The 20,642-nt window shown below is 40.8% G+C and overlaps 2 protein-coding genes across 2 annotated transcripts in view; one reads left to right on the top strand and one right to left on the bottom strand.

Moving 5' to 3' along the window:
• Nucleotides 1-681: 681 nt before the first annotated feature.
• On the top strand, nt 682-10,314 carry LOC145406172 (uncharacterized). The gene is made up of 9 exons (XM_080277370.1): nt 682-740; nt 1,977-2,792; nt 4,433-4,538; nt 5,296-5,432; nt 6,948-7,101; nt 7,397-7,515; nt 8,106-8,214; nt 8,486-8,590; nt 8,962-10,314. Exons 2-9 carry the CDS (start codon nt 2,007-2,009, stop codon nt 9,147-9,149), a joined length of 1,704 nt encoding a protein of 567 aa, XP_080133496.1. The 5' UTR covers nt 682-740; nt 1,977-2,006; the 3' UTR covers nt 9,150-10,314.
• Nucleotides 10,315-11,193: 879 nt separating this feature from the next.
• LOC145406171 (uncharacterized) overlaps nt 11,194-20,642 on the bottom strand; it is a 56,215-nt gene continuing 46,766 nt past the window's right edge. The window contains exons 24-27 of the mRNA XM_080277369.1: nt 19,632-19,795; nt 14,760-15,049; nt 13,903-14,089; nt 11,194-12,069 (exon numbers count right to left, since the gene is read on the bottom strand). Coding sequence (XP_080133495.1) covers nt 12,029-12,069; nt 13,903-14,089; nt 14,760-15,049; nt 19,632-19,795 — 682 coding nt within the window. The 3' untranslated portion in view covers nt 11,194-12,028. The remainder of the gene's footprint in view (nt 12,070-13,902; nt 14,090-14,759; nt 15,050-19,631; nt 19,796-20,642) is intronic.

Raw genomic sequence — 20,642 nt, 5'->3', positions numbered from 1 at the left:
CCACACCTTGCTAGGAACTCATATTTTATCTGTTGGTCAAACGCACTTTCACTATATCCATCTTTTTATTTATTAAGTTTAGACGCAGTCTCACTACCTTATCTACTCTCGAAAGCATCCTCAACATTATTGTAACTTTTACTTCTATCTGTCTATCTGTCTCTCTATCTATTTATCTGTTCCCCAAAGCACTCGACATTTCCATATTTATCGTCACAAGCATTTTCTCTTACGTTTATATTCGCATAATACCAAATGAACTTTCACTCCAACCTGTCATTTCACAAACGCATTCTCTCTCTCTCTCTCTCTCTCTCTCTCTCTCTCTCTCTCTCGTGCTGATGACTGTACCTCAGGTACTCGGGAATATCATTTCCAAAGTCTAAATAAATATTTCAGCTTTGATCATTTTGTATCTTAGGAAAGGTCTGAGTTGAATAGTTATAAACCCGTCCACTGTCCTGGGAATCCTTCCTCAGAGAATATTTTCGTAACAGAAATTTCAGTCGATGAAAAAATAAATCAAGGACCTCCAGTGGAAACAAACTGGATAATGACAGAAACTCTTAAATATTTAAAATAAAAAATTATCTTTTCATTTAAAAGGACGTAAAACAGCAGCTCCAGTTCTCTATTCTATCATTGTATCTATGTTTGTTGTTGCGAGTGACGCACCACGCGACCGCGCACTGAGGGTCTGAGTGAGAGTGATTGAGAGAGCAAGAGATTAATTAATCGCTGTGAGTAGTGTTATGGGACTTGAATACGGTGGTAATGGGTGGGGGTACGTAGCAGTATGTCCTGTAGGGAGCAAAGGACTACACATGAGGAAGTGTCATATCGTATATCCCCTTTAAGTCACGTAATGGCTTATATTCCTTGCGCCTCCATTGTGAGGTTATCATTTCCAGTGTAGGGTAGTCGATGCATTTACTGGTGTCATGCATGCTGTTACTCAAAAATTTGCAGTGTAACCTTTGGTTTATATTGCTATATGATATAGAAGACTTGTGCTGCATTGTTACAGTAAATATTGGGTGTATTTAGCCATTGTAATTACCGGTATATTTTTTCCTCGTGCAGTAATTGCAATACTGGTTGCTGAAGATTAGAGAGAAAAATGTCTATACTAATAAAAGTTATTGGTCCATTGAATGATGTACACTAGTGACAGGCTAGTACTGTACTCTCAACAGTACTTGATTTTCACTGGTTTATTACACAAAAATTTACTTGTTTTAGAAGTACAGCAGTATTGATCTGTATGATATTTTCCAGTGAAATTCAGTGTGGAAAAGTTAATGAATCATAGTAAACTAGTAAACTGGCCAAAAATTTTAAATCCAGCATCTAGCAGAGCCTGGAATGGTACGGTACACATTGTAGGTCCCGTAAGGATTCTGAGGTTATGTTAGGGAAAGATTGTACCATACTGAGTAACTGTGTGTTATAAAGGAAGAGATAGCCTTGCAGAACAAACTGTACACTGGTGAGCTAGAGGGAAGAAAAAAGAGATCAGCTGGGAGGACAAAAGATATGTGAGGACAAAGTAGCCAGGAAATGGTTCTCTCATGGCAATCCAGTGTCACGATCAGGAAGTGCCGGGAGGGAGCAAGGTGCTGGAGACTTCTGTATGGTGAATGCAGAAACGTGAATGCATATTAACAAAGCCAAATTTCCATATCCAGCGAGACTGGATACTATTAAGCATTGGCTGTTCTGAACTTTTTAAGTTATATCAGACTGCATCTAAAGTAGAAGAAAATCTGGTAACTTTAAGGTGTATGATAATAGGATCAGTAAGTCCATTTAGGGCTTACCGTTACTGTACTTGTTACTACATTTATTTGGCTACAGTTTTTTTTTAATAGTCAAAATCCTTAGCAATAAAGAAAATACAGGTAAGGTCATGCTATGTTAAATGACTCACTGGCTTATGTATTGCAGTTCATTTTATCATTTCTTCATTTTTTCAGGCTTAGTAGTACTTCACCTTAAGGTTGGAAATGCAAAAGAAGATGGACAAAGGGAAAGAGTCGGATGTGAAAGGAAACACCAGTAACACCGATAGAGCAGAAACAAAGGATACAAGCAAATATGAAATGCGTGCAAGAAGTGTGAAAACTAATCCTGATGTAGGAAATGCAAGCAAAGGCGACAATACACCCAAGAGAAGGAGAGCCTCTAAAAACGAATCATCTAAAGAGAATCCCTCAGAAGATTTGAGCAATGAGTCACCACCAAAGAAGAAAGCAAAACAAACTGAGGTTAAAAAGAAAGTTGACAGAGAGATGCCACCTACAGAGGGTGCCTCAGATGTGACTGATGAGTCACCATCAAAGAAGAAAGCAAAGCAAAGTAAGGCAAAAAAGAAGAATGATGGAGAGATGTCGTCTGTGGAGGACACCTCAGAAGATGTGATTGAGTCACCACCAAAGAAGAAGGCAAAGCAAACTAAGGCAAAAAAGAGGAAGAATGTCAAAGAGAAGCCATCTTCAGAGGACTCCTCAGATGTGCATAATGAGTCACCATTAAAGAGAAAAGCAAAGCAGACTAAGACAAAACAGAAGAATGATGAAGAGAAGTCATCTACAGAGGACTCCTCAGAAGATGTGATTGAGCCATCACCAAAGAAGAAAGGAAAGCAGACTGAGGCTAAGAAGAAAGGTGATGGAAAGAAAGGAAAGGCTGATAAGAATTCAGTAGATAAGGGGAATGGAGAGGAATCAGAGCAGAGGATAAAACAAGAGAAGAAGGAAGTGAAATCCAAGAAGAACAAGAAAAAGGCAGAGGTTAGTTTATTTTTAGGGCAGGCTAAGTGCTTTACATTAACAGTGGTGGATTGTGGAAAGTATTAAGAATATATGGAATAGATGGGAAGTTGTTGAATGCTGCGAAGAGTATGTATGATGGTGCTAAGGCTGCAGTGCATGTGGATGGTGAACTGAGTGAATTTTTCTCTTTGAAGGTTGGGTTGAAACAGGGATGTGTCATGTCGCCATGGTTGTTCAATCTGTACATGGATGGGGTAATAAAAGAGGTACAAGGTAGGGCAGTGGATGTTGGAGTGGCCCTAGTGAGAGAGGGTAGTGTTTGGAAACTTCCTGTATTGTTGTTTGCAGACGATACTGTGTTGTTAGGTGAAGACGAAGGGGAGCTGCAAGGCTTGGTGGATGAGTTTGGGAGGGTGTGTAAGAAACGGAACCTGAAGGTGAATGTAGGGAAGAGTAAAGTGATGGTCTTTGAGAGAGGTGAAGTTAGTGAATGTACAGTGAGGTTGGATGGTGGGGAAATGGAAAATGTGAGTATGTTTAAGTACTTGGGGAGTGTGATGAGTAAGGTTGGAAGTTTGGAGGGTGAAGTGCTTGAAAGGGTACAGCAAAGAAGAAAGGTTGCTGGTTCCTTGAAAGCAGTGATAAGAAACAGGGAAGTGAGCATGGAAGTGAAACAGTTACTTCAATGGAATTGAAGCTTGGACGTTGTTGGAAGGATATAAGTCAGAAGTGAGAGCAGTGGAAATGAGTTATTTAAGAGGTGCCTGTGGAGTCACATGGAGAGACAGGCTGACAAATGAGGATATAAAGAAGCATTGCGATGTGGAAGTGATATGAAGCGTTAGAAGGAAAATACTGAGGTGGTTTGGCCATGTGGAGAGGATGGAGGGTTAAAGACTGACGAGGAGAGTGTATGTGAGTGAGGTGGAGTGGGGGAGAGGGAGGGGGAGGCCGAGGATGAGATGGAGGGATGGAGTGAAGAGGTACTGTATATGAGAGAGGGGGGTGTGAATTGGGAGCAGGGCAATGAAATGGCGGGGGACAGGGTGACATGGAGGCGATTTGTTTGTGGCCACCCCATACGGGATTAAGGCATCTGGCAATAGATAGATAGATAGATATTTACTAGTATATATAATACTGTAATTTGTTTTTAAAAATTAGCATTGGTGAATATTCCTTCTTCATACCCAGTATCTTGTGCTTTTATTGGCTGCATTCATTCAGTATGGTGGTCATGTTGTTTTATTCTTGCTGTTTTCACAGTTTCATTCAGGTTAGAATTTTGGAACTGAAGAGCTAAGTTATAGCTTCATTAACATCTTTACTAAGGAACTCTTGTAAGTTAAATAAACTCATATGCTAAGATCGACATAAACTAAAAAAAATCATCGTACTGAAATAGTTAAGGCCATAGTCCATTTCCACAACAGTACCTCCCAGGATTGATAATTTCCATCTATCTGTTACCTAAAAGTTTGGCAGTGTGTTAAATTTGCAGTGAAGTGTTAACGGTGTAGTTATGGGTTAAATATGCATTGAAGTACTGTGTTACTGAAGTTTAGTAATGTGTTAAATGTGCATTTAACTTCACTAATATTAGTTAAGTTTGGTAATGTGTAAAATATGCAGTGCAGTAATAATAAAAAATTCCACAGGATCCTCCGGTGCCGCGACCTATCAAATATGAAAGCCTGGGAGATGGACCTCCTTCTGTGCCTTCCACTGGTTGCAAATACATGGGCTGTCACGTCTCGGGAGCTGGTAAAGTTCTTTTCTTCACACTAATTTTAGTTTGCTATAGCTCTTCCATCTTCATTCAGCCCAGATTTTCATCCTTTTGTAGTGTCATTTCTTGAGAGTAAATGTGGATAAGAGTAATGATGATCATTGAAAGAGAAGGTGACTTTCTCAGTCTGATGTTACCACGAATGGATAGAGCATTGAAGTGGAAAAGGTTTAAATGCCTGGCTGCAGTGATAGAAAAAGAGAGGTAAATGTGCAAAATAAATGTAAAGTATAGCACAGGGAAGAAAAGAGGCTGGTGCTGTGAAGGGCTGGATAAAAAACAGAGGTCTGAGTATGGCAGCTGCAAGGCTTGCATACAGGAGTTTCAGAGCATTTTCAACATATAGATGTGAGACTGTGGTGTGGCGTGAAAATGAAAAGTTAGGAGTATGAGCAGTGGAGATGGGACTGTTGAGGATTGTCAGTGGATTGAGGAGAGTGAATTGGAAAATAGTGTGTGTCGGATAGAGAGGTATGAAAGCTGTTGATACAAGGGAACTGACAAGAGATTGACCTGGCTGGGTGAATTTTGTGCAGAGTTTATGACCAGGGTCTCCCCTCCCCCTCTTTTTAGCTTGACATTCATCGGATTGACTCCATCATATTGGTGAGTGTGGAGTTACGTGCATAATTTTTTTGACCTATCATGTGGAGCCAGAATTTTTGAGGGGGTGAGTGGGATTGTGGCCCATGCATTTGGGCAAACTTAAGTTAATGATAATTATCATTATAGGTGGAGTATGGAATGCATTTGAAAATGCAGAGGAATGCTCAGCGAAGTCCTTTGCACTTTTTCTACGCAGTCAGCGTCAGTGGGCAGCCAAGCCGTTGGATGATGTGACTGTTGAGAAATGGCAGAAAGTGAGCAAAGTAAGTTAAAGAATTCTGGTAATCTGCTGTTGAACCCTCTCATGGTCAGTACAGCTTTGGTACTCTGCTACATACATCTTGTGCCAGATGGTTACGTTTCAGTTGACTTTTTGTGTGTGTGTGTGTGTGTGTGTGTGTGTGTGTGTGACTGACTCTGGTCAAAGGCGTTAGGGCCTATATCTCGGGGGCAGTAACCTATCCCAAGGTCCAGTAGTCCTCCTACACCTCCACATGTCACCACTTCGGCGTTAACACCCACCATCCATATTGAATACATGCTAGGGCTGTCTCATACAGGACTGGTGTACTGGTATTAAAGGGGGAATTTTTACGACACGTCGGCGGGTCATCTGGTAGATTAGGAAAGTCTGCTTTTTTTTAGGAAATTCAAATCCTTAAACTGTTCCCTGCCCCAGCCGGGATTCGAACCTGGGTCCATCAGGACAGCAGGCTGCCTGTCTACTGATTCAGCCACCGCCTCCCCCATTAAACCACAGGAGCCTAATTGCAAATGTTGGTATGATTAACCCTTCCACCCAGTGCACCCAGTTGTCATCCTCGCCTCAAGTCCAAACTATCTCAAACTGCCTCATCTTAGCACAGATACATTCAAGTCCCTTTCTACCTCTCAGCTCTTCATTCATAATCCTAATCCCGAGACCTGTCATTCAAGAGTGCACTACACGTACATTACATCTGATCATTATCATCTGTGTATGTTATCATACTGTTGTCCTCTTCCTTTACTGCCCAAATCTCACTACTGTACATATTTTTATTGTTGCTATTTATAGATTGTGGTAGGTGGGGGCACTCACCATCCACTCACTCAGTGTAGTGCTGCTCTCGGGTGTCTGACCTGTCCTTTCCTCCATCCTTCTTTCCTTCCATCTTCTTCTGTCTTTCTTTCCTTCATTCTTTCCTCGTCTTTCTGCCTGCGGGTGACTTTACACTCCCTCTTCTGTCTTTCATTCCTTCATTCTTTCCTTTTCCCTCTGCCTGTGGGTGACTCTACACTGAGTGACAAGCCAAATGGTTTCCTGTACACCAGGAAACCATTTACTACGCTGGGTGGTAACCATATTACCAAATTTTGGCGCCTGGTGGTTTAGTGGGTAATTATTGTGCTCCAATCGGATTGAGCCAGTGAAGGGTTGGGGTTTATTGCTCACGTAATGCCACTCAGGGATAAGTGAGGCTGGTCACTCTCCTCTTAAACGTCAGGACCAACTGCCTAGCCCTGGGTTCCTACGCTCCTCATGGGGCAACGTAGGATTGGATGATGGATGGATGGCTATTTATAGATTATTATATTTAACTTAAAGGAGGGATTTTCCTAAACTGGTGAGGTTAGGTATAGCCTTGCTTAACCCCTTAGGTATAAGAATTTTTTCACAATCTGAAAAGAACATCATCATAGTGAAGTAGTTAATTTTCCTGCTTTTGCCTCAGACACATGCTATATGCCTTTAATTCTATTGCCATCACATCAAGCTAACTTATTTTGTGCCTCAGGGTTTGTTTCCTCATCTGGTGCTACCTCATGGGTCCTACTTGATGAACTTGGGATCAAGCAACAAGGACACCCTGGTCAAAAGTCGTGCTATGCTGGTTGAGGAAATGAAGCGTTGTCAGCGTTTCGGCATCCCACACTATAATTTCCATCCAGGTATAGTTGGGAACAAAAGTTTGCCTTATATTTCACCCCATCACTACTCACTATCCTCTGCTGGCTAATATTCCTAAACTGGGAGAGTTGCTTAGTGTGTCTGGACATATATAAAATCATTATAACGTGGTGCATCAGGGAATAAAGTGATAGACATGCCTTAAGTATGAAGAACATTAGATGCAGTGGAATCCTGACTGAACCATGCAATGCTGGGTGATTTTAAATTGAAACCAGACTTTTTTCAGTCATTGTTCCCCATAATAGATACTTATGTATACTGTACTTTCCAAAGGGTCAACTTTGGGTCAGCTGAGCCGGGTAGAGTGCTGCAAGCTTATCGCAGAAGGGATCAACCTAGCTCACGAGCAAACAGAAGGAGTTATCTGTGTTCTTGAAAACATGTGCTGCCAGGTACTGTATGAGTATTACTGTATTACTGTACTCTTGAACGGAAACTTGTAATACGGCAATAATTTCCTTCAGGAAGGAGGTAAATTAATAATATTGTACTAGCATCTCTGTCCATCATCCAGTCCTGTGTTGTACCATTGGAAACATAGGAGCCAAGGGCAAGGCTGCTTAGTCAGACATTTAAGATGAAGGGACCAATTACCCACTCCTGAATGAGTGAGCAGTACTTTCCATATGCTCTTAGGCATCTCAGTTACCCTGTACTCAGTAATTCTATTATACCTTCTGCTGGACACCAACATATGAAATGGGTTGGGTTCCACAAGCTGCTGCTTCTTGCTTTGTCACCGTGATTTGTTCTGGCGTCATCCTTAGCGAGGGTGTCATACAAGGATACGAGTCATAAGTTTGTAGAAATTTTGTCTCCTCTCTTGCTAATTTCTTTTGTCGATAATGTCTCTCTTTACCTGTATCACGTTTCTGGGTGAAGTTCCATTTCAAATATTTGCACATTATGTATTTTTAGTCCCTTGCCTTGAAATTTAGTTTCTCTCTCTCTCTCTTTCTCACTGTCACTCTCTCTTTTGCAGGGCTTCACAATTGGTGGTGACTTGCATGAGCTGCGGACAATTATTGAACATGTAAAGGACCGAACCCGTGTAGGTGTGTGCTTGGATACCTGCCATGCCCATGCTGCAGGTACTGGATCCAGTCTGTGACTTTACTATTCTTATTTATGATGTCATTTTTATATCAGACATGCCAGCATTGCCAAAATTAGCTATCATGATAGTGCTTTACGATAGTTTACGTGAGACATTCTCTGCTATTGACAGTAGTTACTGGCCTCCTCCTTCCCCCCCCCCTTTTTTTCCATATCAGTTATATGAAGTACTTTGCTTCTCATTAGCATTTTAGTTTGAAAAAGAAATCTTTTGTAATCAAAATGCTAAATGGGCAATTCTTTCAGGTTATGATCTGTCTACTAAAGAAGGATTCCAAAAACTGCTGGATGATTTTGAACAAATAATTGGATGGCAGTTTCTCCGTGGGTTACACATAAATGATTCAAAGGGTGAGTAATACTGTATTAAAATTACCATACTTTCAGTACCAATGAAAAGTTTAAGTAAGAAAAAGTGAGAAGAGTGAACGTTGGGGGTAGGGTTGCGAGAGGAAGATCAAAAAAAGACCAGGGACGAGGTCATGGAGTGTGAAATCAAGGATAAGGGACTGAATAAGAAGGCTGCCAGAGATCGAGCAGCATGGAGAGACGAGACTCATCTTGGATGGCTTTTCCCACTTGAAATGGCACGTATAGTTCATCACTGCTTTCCACATTTTTATTAATTATTGTAGGCCTATATCCACCCCATTTAACAGTGAGGAGTAAGGTTAGGATGATGATGATGTCTTTGTAAAGTAATTCTGAATTACCTCACACAGGTAAGGCAGGTGACAACCTTGACCGACATGAACGCATTGGTAAGGGCACCATTGGTTTGGATGGATTCCGCCGCATCATGAACTGTGGTCACTTTAATGACCTTCCCCTCATATTGGAGACTCCTTGGACTAGCAATGAAGGGTATGCTCAAGAGATCAAGATACTTGAAGCACTAATTGTGAAGTAAAATAGAACAGAAGTTCAAGAAGTTTACAATTTGGACCAAGCAGAATCTTAACATTTATGTACTGACGTAAGTACCAGCATCATCACATTGCTAGTACTGTAGAAGAAATGTAAGCAACCACACAGATGAAAGATTCAGAAAGCAGTTTCTGGAAAAGTATGTTAAATATTCTCATTGAACACCCAGTGTAGATCAAGTAGGAAGCTAGCTGTACACTTTATGGTAAGATGAACAAAGAAAGTTAATCATATGGCAGTTTTTAAGTTACTGAACTTCGAATTATAATTACCTTAATAAATTGTTTCGTTGGTAAGTTATGTTTAGTAGTGGGATGAAACAGCATTTTTATTTTAATTTATATATCCCCACACAAAATGTGATTTTTTATAATTATGTGATCATTATTTTCAATTGTAAGGATGTCCAGGAGTACAGTATATCCAGAATAGGAATAAATTAAGCTGTCATATTTCTCATGTAAGCATTAAAAAATGCAGCTCATTGCATGGTTTGGATGTAGAAAATTGTCATATTACCATTAAAAAAAAAAAAAAAAAAAAAAGTCTTATCATCCTTATCTACTGAGTCAGCCAGGCATAATGTACACACAGAACAAGCACCTAAAACAATCAACATTTAACTTTTTCCTCTTCCGCAGAATAATTACAACAGCTGGCATCTCCACATTCCCAGTACCTGTATAAATAACTTGAAACCTATTTTTTTTCCTCTTGTGTTTGAGCTCATCAAACAAACAGTGGTAGACGCCAAAACAAAACCCCCAAAAAACTGGGTGAAAAGATGAGAATGTGATGTTTAAAATGAAGAATTGTATCAAGAAGCAGACCTACTAAACACTTGGGATTATGTGGAGGGGTACAGTACCAAGAAGAGCAAAATTATCTGTTAGGAGATTGAACAGAGATCAAGCAGCGTGCAGAGCCACCATCAAAGGAACAAGGAAAGCATGTACAAAACTTTTCAAAAACATTTAGAAATCAGTAAGAGCTGAATGGAGGGGGAAATCTGCTAACAAAAATTAGAGTATATTTCATTCCCAGTATAAGTAGAGGTGAACATTGAGATGGTTAGAGTGTGAAGGATTGCAATAAGGTGGTCTTGATAAAAGGATGGCATAGTGTGCTTAGATGGTATGGTCATACAGACTAATAGATATTGATAGGATGATTAAAGGGTATAGTTAATGAGTGAGTGAGTTTGAAGGTGGGAGTTGTTTACACAGGTCCCAGAATTGCATGAGCTGAAGTTGTCATATATGCCAGCTCCAAAAAGTATCTCACAGTACTATTCTGATGATAATCTGAAATTGGCTTGTCACTCAGTGGAGAGACCCACAGACAGAGTGACAAGCCAAATGGTGAACAGAGGTTGAGCTTCGTGCACAGGACCAGGGGGTCGTGAGTTCAAGCTGTGCCCGGAAACTACAGTCCCAGGAGGGGTAGCTCCCACCTGTAACCTAGCGGGGCTATATGATCCAATCCAGGGTCTAGCTCAGGGGAATGCCATTTCTCCCATATTTTTTCCTGTACACAGGAAACCATTTACTATGCTGGGTAGTAACCATATAACCAAATTTTGGCACCTGGTAGTTTAGTGAGTAATTAAGGCGCTCCAATCGGATTGAGCCGGTAAAGGTTTATATCTGAGGGGTAGTTGGGGTTTATTGCCTACAAAATGCCACTCAGGGATGAGTTAGGCTGGTCACTCTCATCTTAAATGTCAGGACCAACTTGCCTAGCCCCAGGCTCCTATGCTCCTCATGGGGCAATGTAGGATTGGATGATGGATGAATCAGTACAGCTCATATGGCCCACAAAGATGCATGCTCTATCATCTGAATATTCAATGATAACAATACTAACTACAAAAAATGCCACAAGCATACAATATAATGCATTCTCATGAAAACTGGCTTATCTATGAGGAACAGAATCACCAACCATTATGCAAATCATGGTCTGTGGTGTCTCATGTGAAGTATGCACTGATACTTTCTAGAACAAGTGTACGTGCTTAGTAGGTTATGACATATGTTGTATACAAGATATTTTATTTATATTGAACATGACATTAATTACAAAATGTTTACAAAAATAAATCAAAAGCTTTCTTGTATTACTGGACTAGACAACTGAACAAACTCTGATGTTCTTGAGAAAGACAATACAACACTAAGCAACATTAGTGGAATGAAACAGTAGGACGGGTACCATTAAGGCACTACAGTATATACTTTTTCGTACATACCATTTGATAATGGTACTTTTAAGGTGAACATGTTATATCAGTAATTAAATTCTGATTTTAAAAGAACATTCAAAAACAAAACCATAATTGTAAAATTTGTAAAGCACAGCTTTACTTGGAAATTAGGACTTCAAATTTTTTTAAGTAGGTATATTGCTACCTAAATTTAAAACAAAAAATCAGAGCATACTCAAATGAAAATGGGTATTACTGAAGTGAATAGCACTGATAACAGAATAAATACATATTAAACAGTTTTAAACCAGAACAGTTAATAGTTATTTGAGAGATAGCATAAAATTCCTGTTCTCTTCAAAGGTTTGTACCCCTTACAAAATTTAATTTCCCCCCTGTATATAAAATCACAAGGAATGTTAAGAACTGTGATTAAAATGAGTGAAATGCCAATTTTAATGAATTTTTCAATAAAATTAAATTAAAACAGCCATAATCTATGAAAACAACAATGATTAAATAGTGGCAACAAAACTCAGTGTATGAGTAATGGGATATTGTTTATATTATACATATGGCCAAGTGCTGTTACATCCAAACAAGAATGGCGATCAAGTGTAGTTCAACAGTGGGTGTGAAGTGAACTGGTGATACTCCTACATCATCTTCCACATCCAGGGGCCAGTAACAACATAACCTGTAAAACATCATTAGGCCAATGCAAATACAACAGCAGAAGTTACTCTTTTAAACATAATCATTCCAACAAGGGATGGCACAATGCCCAGAGTCATCCCTACTACTCTTATCATTAAGGTAATGAAATGCTCTTGGTTCTAAAAGTCAAGAAAATTTTCAGTCACTCATTAAAAAAAAAAAAAAATAGTGGCCTGGCTAGGCTCTTATTATACTGCCTAGATCAGCAGTCTTGCCATAACACAGAATCTTACAACTCCTTCTGTTTTTTTTTTCAACTGCAAAGTTTACTATCACATGACAAATCCCATATCCAACTGCCATGTTTGGATGTCTCCAAGTACTGTAGGCAGAATACTTGGTGATATGCATTTCCATGACTTAAAATCTACTCTATAAAATAGCAAATATAAGGAGTACTGAAGCTGCCATACACTGATATTACTACAGTAGTGAGGCAAACTTGCTTTTCAATGCAGTACAATATTGTACATAAAACTTCAACCTTCACTAACCCCTTCCCTAATAAGGTGCATACTTTCTTATACTCTTCCACACAATTTTTTAATGCTCAGGAGAGATGACTTATACTCTAGTGAGGAGGCTGGAAACAAACTCTATTAAGCCCTGTTCCTAAGCTGGAAAAAAAAAAAAAAAAAGTCTAAGTCAGAAGAATAAATTACTTTAGACTAAGGGGTTAAACTATAGGAACACCCGTGGACATATGAACCTTCTGCACGTCAAGTGGCTGGTTGACGATACCTGGTAACCTGCCATACCAAAATGTAGAATTCTATGAATGGACTTTGTCACTTGTAATGGTGATCCTGGTTGGCTGCTGTATTTTATGGTGTTGATTTTATGGAAACAAAGGAATGATCATCGACAAATGTGTATGCACATTTGTTAATTATTTCTGCTAGTGTACCTCACAAGCTCTTTTTCTTAAAGGTGTGACAGAAGTTTATTAGAAAAAAACACATGCCTGACTTGGCAATACAGTATCTTACTCCCAGGCTTACCACATGATATCACAAGGTCAGCATGAATATAATACTTGGTCATTCAAATTCAAAAGGTTTTAATGAACATGTCCTTCACAGCACGTAGATTAATACATTCTTATTGTTAAAGCAATGTCTACCATAATGTAATGAAGGTAACTGACTGAAATTAAACAGTGACAACAGTTTACCATCCCTCCACCATAGCAAGTCAGAGGCCAGTTGAGTCAGTGTGACCAACTGTTCCATCCCATGTCACCTAGACATACGATACACTTCTGTATTAACAATATTAGTTAGCCACCTCATTATGTCTTCCATTATAAAGAGAATGTTACTGTGAGGTGTAAGGCTAGCAGATCAAACCGTGCTTGAGCCCTCTATAAAAGTGATACATCTCAATGCAATATTACTATTACAGCCTGTTTGATATGCAACAGGGAATATTTGGTGGAAAGTATTATTAACAATTCTCCAAATGATAAAATATAAACGCTAAGTCACTACTTTTACCATTCCATATTTCTGTGGTTAATAATAGTCAAATAACATTTTATCCGAGATTCAGTCCGACTGCAAGGGGAAATAATTTGCTTTCACACAATATCATTATGAATATTCATAGACAGCACAAGTAAGAGGTTATTGCATGTAAGTACACAAGTCAAGCAACAACTTAAAACACAAAAAAATGTCAAGATAGCTCTAGCACCTACGGAGATAGGGCAGTTTAAATATTGCAAAACTCCCCCCCTCCCCCTCAGATGGCCCAGTATATTATTAAGGGCCTCATATGTCTGTGGGTGTACAAGACTACCACTCTCACATACCTGGGGGAGCTGAGAAGTACCCTGGTGGTGGTGGTGGCATTTGGACTGCGTCTGGCTGTGGCATGACTGTGGTATCTGGGGGAGGCATTGGCAGTATGGCATGTGGAGGGGCACGCTCAGGCTCCACATATGTTACTATGGGAGGAGATGCCAAACCACCTGACCCAACACTGCCTCCTGATGCAACCTGCCAAGGAAAAGACTAGCAAATGAAACTAATGCATTCATCCACAGCATACATACATAAAGTGGTTAGTGCAGTATTGTGGTGTTCGAAAGGATGTTAATGCAAACCCAACTAGGGCAGGGAAATCTGATTACCTGAAATCTGTTAAAAAGACTACTAATCTTTCACATGACCCACTGACGTACAAGCACACCTACGAACACCTACATACCAGTCCTGAATTAAACAACCCTGGCATAAACTGGTATTCAATACAGATCTCCCAAACAATTTACCTTAAACCATTCACACCTCATTATGAGACAAGACTGAGTTTAAAATTCATACATCTGTGTTAATATCCATCTCTGCCTGGTTAAAGATATTAATCTACACTAACCTAACATTTTTACAAAGGACTAGTGTGGCAGTCTCCATGTGTGATGCAATTTCCCACATAAACAAACATAAGACTTACAACAGAATTTAAGTCTATTTCTGTTGGATGTTTACAGAAGATAGTGGGCTTTTGATTGTTAAACTATCTGAACAAAAACTAAAGCTGCTGGAACAAAATAAAATTTACACTAACACAATCTGAAGACATGGAGGTGAATGGGAAAAGAATGGGGGATGGGGAGGGGGGAAGGTGATCAAAGGAAAACAATCAACACTCATTATTTAAACTCACCTGTGATGTTAAACTATCTGAACTAGATTTTCGGGATCCCATATGCATTAGTGGCTGTCCTTCATACTGGTGAGTGGTAGGACGGTGGGAATGATGTGGTGGTGTGTTGTGATGGTGGGGTGGGGTGGGGTGAGGATAATGGTGTGGTGGTCCAGTGTTATGATATTGCTGGTGTCTAGGGCCTCCACCTCGACCTGCTGGCCCTCCTCCCCCACCTCGCTGGAATCTGGGAGGCAAGGGGCGCTGAGGCCCTAACCCTCCACCACGCACTCCAGGACCCCCACCCACACCTGAGAGATTTATTATTTTAACCAGACTAAACAATGCATCATCACCAATTTCTTCATTCTAACTCAAAATGCCTGGGAGATATAAAGAGTTTTACTTATATCACAAAAATATGATCATTGTCAGTTTCTTGACTAACTTTATCTCCCGCTGATGCAATTTGTCATCATTTAATGGCATAAACTGTGTAAAAGCAAAACGCAGCTACACGAGAAACAACATTTGAGATGCTTCTAGGTCATAACTGAGAACATAACAGCACAAAATACACACATATCTAAATTCAAAACAAGTTAGGCTCCATCTCACGGGTATGATGTTCTACACACAAAAATATGTGCTTCTTGATGCCTATGGGATGAAGACCATTACAATGATTGCTATCTATTTATCTATCTATTGCCAGACGCCTCAATCCTGTTTGGGGTGGCCACAAACAAATCGCCCCCACGTCGTCCTGTCCCCCGCCATTTCACTGCCCTGTTCCCAACTCACACCCCCCTCTATCATATACCTCTCCACCCCATCCCTCCATCTCATCCTCGGCCTCCCCCTCCCTGTTCCCCCCTCCACCTCACTCACATACACTCTCTTCGTCAGTCTTTCACCTTCCATCCTCCCCACATGGCCAAACCACCTCAGTGTGTTCCTCATAACACTTCCTATCACATTCACATCCACACCACAACGCTCCTTTATATCCTCATTTGTCAGCCTCTCTCTCCATGTGACTCCACAGGCTCCTCTTAAATAACTCATTTCCACTGCTCTCACGCTTGACTTGTGTCCTTCCAACATTGTCCAAGCTTCACTTCCATAGGTTAGAGTTGGTATCACAATACTGTCATGTAGTAACTTTTTCACTTCCATGCTCACTTCCCTGTTTCTTATCACTGCTTTCAAAGAACCAGCAACCTTTCTTCCCTGCTGTAACCTTTCAAGCACTTCACCCTCCAAACCTCCATCCTCACTCATCACACTCCCCAAGTACTTAAACGTACTCACATTTTCCATTTCCTCGCCATCCAACCTCGCTGTACATTCACTGACTTCACCTCTCTCAAAGACCATCACTTTACTCTTCCCTATATTCACCTTTAGATTCTGTTTCTTGCACACTCTCCCAAACTCATCCACCAAGCCTTGCAGCTCTCCTTCGTCTTCACTCAACAACACAGTATCATCTGCAAACAACAATACAGGGAGTTTCCAAACACTATCCTCTCTCACCAGGGCCACTCTAATATCCACTACCTTACCTTGTACCTCTTTTATTACCCCATCCATGAACAGATTGAACAACCATGGAGACATGACACATCCCTGTTTCAACCCAACCTTCAAAGAGAAAAATTCACTTAGTTCACCATCCACACGCACTGCAGCCTTCACACCATCATACATACTCTTCACAGCATTCAACAACTTTCCATCTACTCCATATATTCTTAATACTTTCCACAATCCTTGTCTATCCACCCTGTTATATGCTTTCTCCAAATCCATGAAAGCCGCATTCAACTTCTTTCCCTTCTCTAGAAACTTTTCCACTAAAGATCTAAGAATGAATATCTGATCTACACAACCTCTTCCCTTCCTAAACCCTCCCTGTTCTTCTCCAACTATTTCCTCTGTTCTTTCTCTAACTCTGTCAATAAGTATCCTACCATACACTTTTCCTATTATACTAAGAAGACAAATGCCCCTATGATTACCACACACTTCTTTTTCCCTTTTTCCTTTGTACAAGGGAATAATTATACCCGACTTCCAATCCTCCGGAACTCTACCTTCCTCCCAGGCCAATCTGCACATCTTCCACATCCATTCTACTACTATCTCTCCCCCATGCTTCAGCATTTCACCACACACTCCATCAATTCCTGGGGCTTTCCCCAATTTAACTTTCTTCATTGCTTCCACAACTTCTATCCTACTGATTTCTTCCTGTCTTCTCACCTCCCTCCTTCTGCCAGTCATTCCCCAGCCACTTATACTCACAGTACTTCCATCCTGTATGTTCAACAATTCCTTAGAGTGTTCTCTCCATCTGCTCACTTTTTCTCCCTTCTCCACTAATAATCTACCATTTTTATCTTTCACTCCCCTGCTAACCTCACTTCCACCCTGTCTTACTCTCTTCACCTCTTTCCAGAACATCTTCTTACAGTCCCTCCACTTTACACTCAAATTCCTTCCAAATTCCTCATCCACTCTCTTCTTACTCTCTCTTACTAATCTTTTCACCTCTCCCTTTCTTTCTACATATAACTCTCTCTTCCGCCTCTCAACTTCTTCCACACCCCTATTTCTCATCCATTCATTGTATGCTTTCTTCTTTTGTGCCACAGCCTGTCTCACCTCTTCAGTCCACCACGCTGTTCCTTGCACCCCCCTCCATCTTCTCTTCCTCCCACACACCACATCACATACTGCACATATTTCTTCTGTAAATATCCTGCACACACCTTCCACATCCCCCATCTGCTCCAATTCATATTTGCCCAATTGTTCCTCCACTTCTCTCTTATACTCTGCCTTTTTCTCATCCTCTTGTAACCTTTCCACTCTCCTTGCAACTACTCCTTCCTCTTGTCTTTCCCTTCTTCCATTCCTCCATCTTACTTGTATCCTAATTCTGGCCACCACCAAGTAGTGGTCAGAAAGTCCACTCCCCCAACCTCTAAGAGCTCTTGCATCCATTACACATCTTCGCATCCTTTCATCCACACACACATAATCAATCATTGCCTTCCTTTCATTCAATTCACCACCCACCCTTCTCATCACTCGCCATGTATACCTGTGGATCATTTTATGCCTGAAGAGGGTATTGGCTATCACCAACCCCCTCCCAGCACAAATGTCCACTAACGCACTGCCATTCTCATCTATCGCAGCAGGCACACCCCACTCACCAACTATTCCATCCACCTTCACATTCCCTACTTTACCATTCACATCAGCGATCAAAAACACTCTCTCATTCCTTCCAAACTTTTCCATGCACACTTCCACATTTGTCCAGAACTCTTCTCTCACTCTGCTAGCACAATCTTGCATTGGCGCACACACACACAATCGCCCACATTTGTATTCCAACTTTCAACTTTACCCACACAATCCTTGACCCAACTGATCCATACTGTCTTATGCTCTTCTTCCATCTTTTACTCACAACAGTACATACTCCTTCCTTTGCCCTCTCATTCTCACCTACTCCTGCACATATACCCCATCCATACTCCCATTCTCTCACACTTTCTCCTCTCCATTTTGTTTCAGTCATTCCACATACATCCACTTTTGCATTCTCAAGCACCTGGACAATTTCTCTCTCTTTCACCTCATCATTTGCTCCTCTTACATTCCACATAGCCATTACCAAGTCCTTTGTCCGGTCCTGGGTCGTCATCGTTTGGTCAGTCCTTGTCCGAGGCTTCTTGTTTGTTTTTTTAGTTAGTTGTTTTCCGGGGAGGGGCACTAACCCTCCGCCAACCCTTTTAGTTGCCTTTTACGAGAAGCAGGGATACTGGGGGAGTATTCTTGAAAAAAAAACCCTACCCCCAGGGGGTGGAGTCAGCCAATGTCATGTGTATCTCCATATAAATTTAATCCATCCATTTCTATCACGTCAATTCTTTTGATTCCTTAACCTCCAAACTTCCCGTATGCACACATCCACTTATTATATCCATTCAACTTTCTTGAACTTTCATGAGGGCCACTATTACACATGAAGGCCTTTATGGCACCAGGCACTTAACTTCCAGTGTCATTTGCCTCTCAATTTCCTTTACATATTTACCTAAACCCTGTAAGGGATTAAGATGTCTGGCAATAGATTGATAGATTTTCCTAAACTGTTCCATCACTTCCAGTCTTTCCATTTACCAACATATAACATTAAATCCTATCTTCTATCATTTCTCCATCATCTTGGATGCCTGCTCATTCCTAGGAACCCCCAGACAGGGAATGGCCAGAACAGAACCACTGCCAGACTATTTTGCCTTCCCCCCCTCTCTCTCACCAGTACAATGATCCACTTTTTTTTCTCTCTTGAATCCACTGTTTTACTCTTATCTACATGAACTTTCATATCCTGTTGCTCACAGACATACACAAACCTCATAAAGCATTATTAGCATCCTAACTCTGTTCCCTTGATACATATGGGGAGGTAGGGTTTACAGCAAGGCTCTCTGATCTCCAGTATGATATACCTCAAAAGGGTAAGATTTTGTTTCTCAGGATGTCCCAGCACAATCTATCCAAACTGGTAAAGAGGATATTAAGAACTTTCATCATACACACTACAGTATATGGTAATGCAGCCCTGAAAGAAAACTTGCTCTCAAAACAGGATATAATAAACAACCTGGCCCAGATTTTTTCCTTTTTGCATCTTATTTCACCCTGCTCAATGTCGGAAAAAGACAATGCTATAGCTCTACATCCTCTCCATTGCATACACTGAATACTAACATGTTCTACAGCCGATCTATTGTTACAAATCGTACTCGGTATTCTAGCAGGACAGCTGGAAATTTTAAGCCAAGTTAGTGAAAAAAAGCATAGTACCATGGAAATTATTGTACTGCTGATTGTGCTGATTACCACGATGGTGACCAAAGTTGTGGGGGCCACCTCTACCCCGGCCCCGTGGGTGATGAGGATAAAATGGTCTCTCTCTACTCCCTTCTCGCCCTTCTTGGTGCTGCTGGAGTAAAACAAATGGGGGATATCTTCATTAAGAAAAATATACTAATCAAAAATTACTATACAGTATACTAAAACCACCATACACCACGACCATTCAGGGGAAGACCCAAACTGACAAAGGTACAAGTCTTTAAGAAAAGAAAAAAAAATCACAACTAAGTATTTTGGGGGATATATACATAATGAATAGTTCGAGCCGCGCCCGGGACTGCCATGCCGGGAGGGGTAGCACCCTCCTGTTACCTAACGGGGCTATATGGCCTCAGCTGCCTAGCTCGGGGAATTCATTTCTCCATACATAATGAATGAGTTAAATACATCTCAAAAAGCCATGTGCAACCATACAATTCCAAGGCAATTTTCATTAGCTACAGAGTCTTTCAAACACATATTTCTTAGCAAAATGTATTATTTCTTACACTACAGTACACTACATCATCTAATCCTGTGTTACTCAGCGTAGATGCCTGGGTTCTAGGCAAGTTGGTCCTGACATTAAGATGAGAGTGATTAGCCTCACTCATCCCTGAGTGGCATTATGTGAGCAATAAACCCCAAACCACCCGTGGATATAAACCTACACAGGCTCAATTCGGCTGGAGCGCCTTAATTACCCACTAATCCACCAGGCGCCATAGCTTGGTTATATGGTCACCACCCAGCACAGTAAATGGTTTCCTGGTGAACAAGAAACCATTAGGTTTGTCTCTCAGTGTGATGTCACCAACAGACAGAAGGAAGAGACATGAAAAAAAAAAAGAAAGACTGAAGAGAAAGGCAGGAAAGAAGAAAGGAAGAGAGGAATGGGCAGTCACATGAGAGCAGCACAACATCGAGTGAGTGGATGGTGAATGTCCCCCATCTACCACT

This window comes from Coenobita brevimanus, chromosome 69 (genome assembly GCF_032717465.1).
Source record: "Coenobita brevimanus isolate Jiangsu-jjx chromosome 69, ASM3271746v2, whole genome shotgun sequence".
Taxonomy (NCBI): Eukaryota; Metazoa; Arthropoda; class Malacostraca; order Decapoda; family Coenobitidae; genus Coenobita; species Coenobita brevimanus.
The sequence above is the reverse complement of the archived record's forward strand: the minus strand, read 5'-3'. Positions and strand labels throughout refer to the sequence as shown.

Excerpts from the sequence above, each read along its gene's own strand:
- LOC145406172 (XM_080277370.1), top strand. The coding sequence starts at position 2,007 with ATGCAAAAGAAGATGGACAAAGGGAAAGAGTCGGATGTGAAAGGAAAC. Across the intron at positions 7,516-8,105 it reads TTGAAAACATGTGCTGCCAG|GGCTTCACAATTGGTGGTGA; the intron begins GTACTGTATGAG and ends TCTCTTTTGCAG. Across the intron at positions 8,215-8,485 it reads CTGCCATGCCCATGCTGCAG|GTTATGATCTGTCTACTAAA; the intron begins GTACTGGATCCA and ends CAATTCTTTCAG.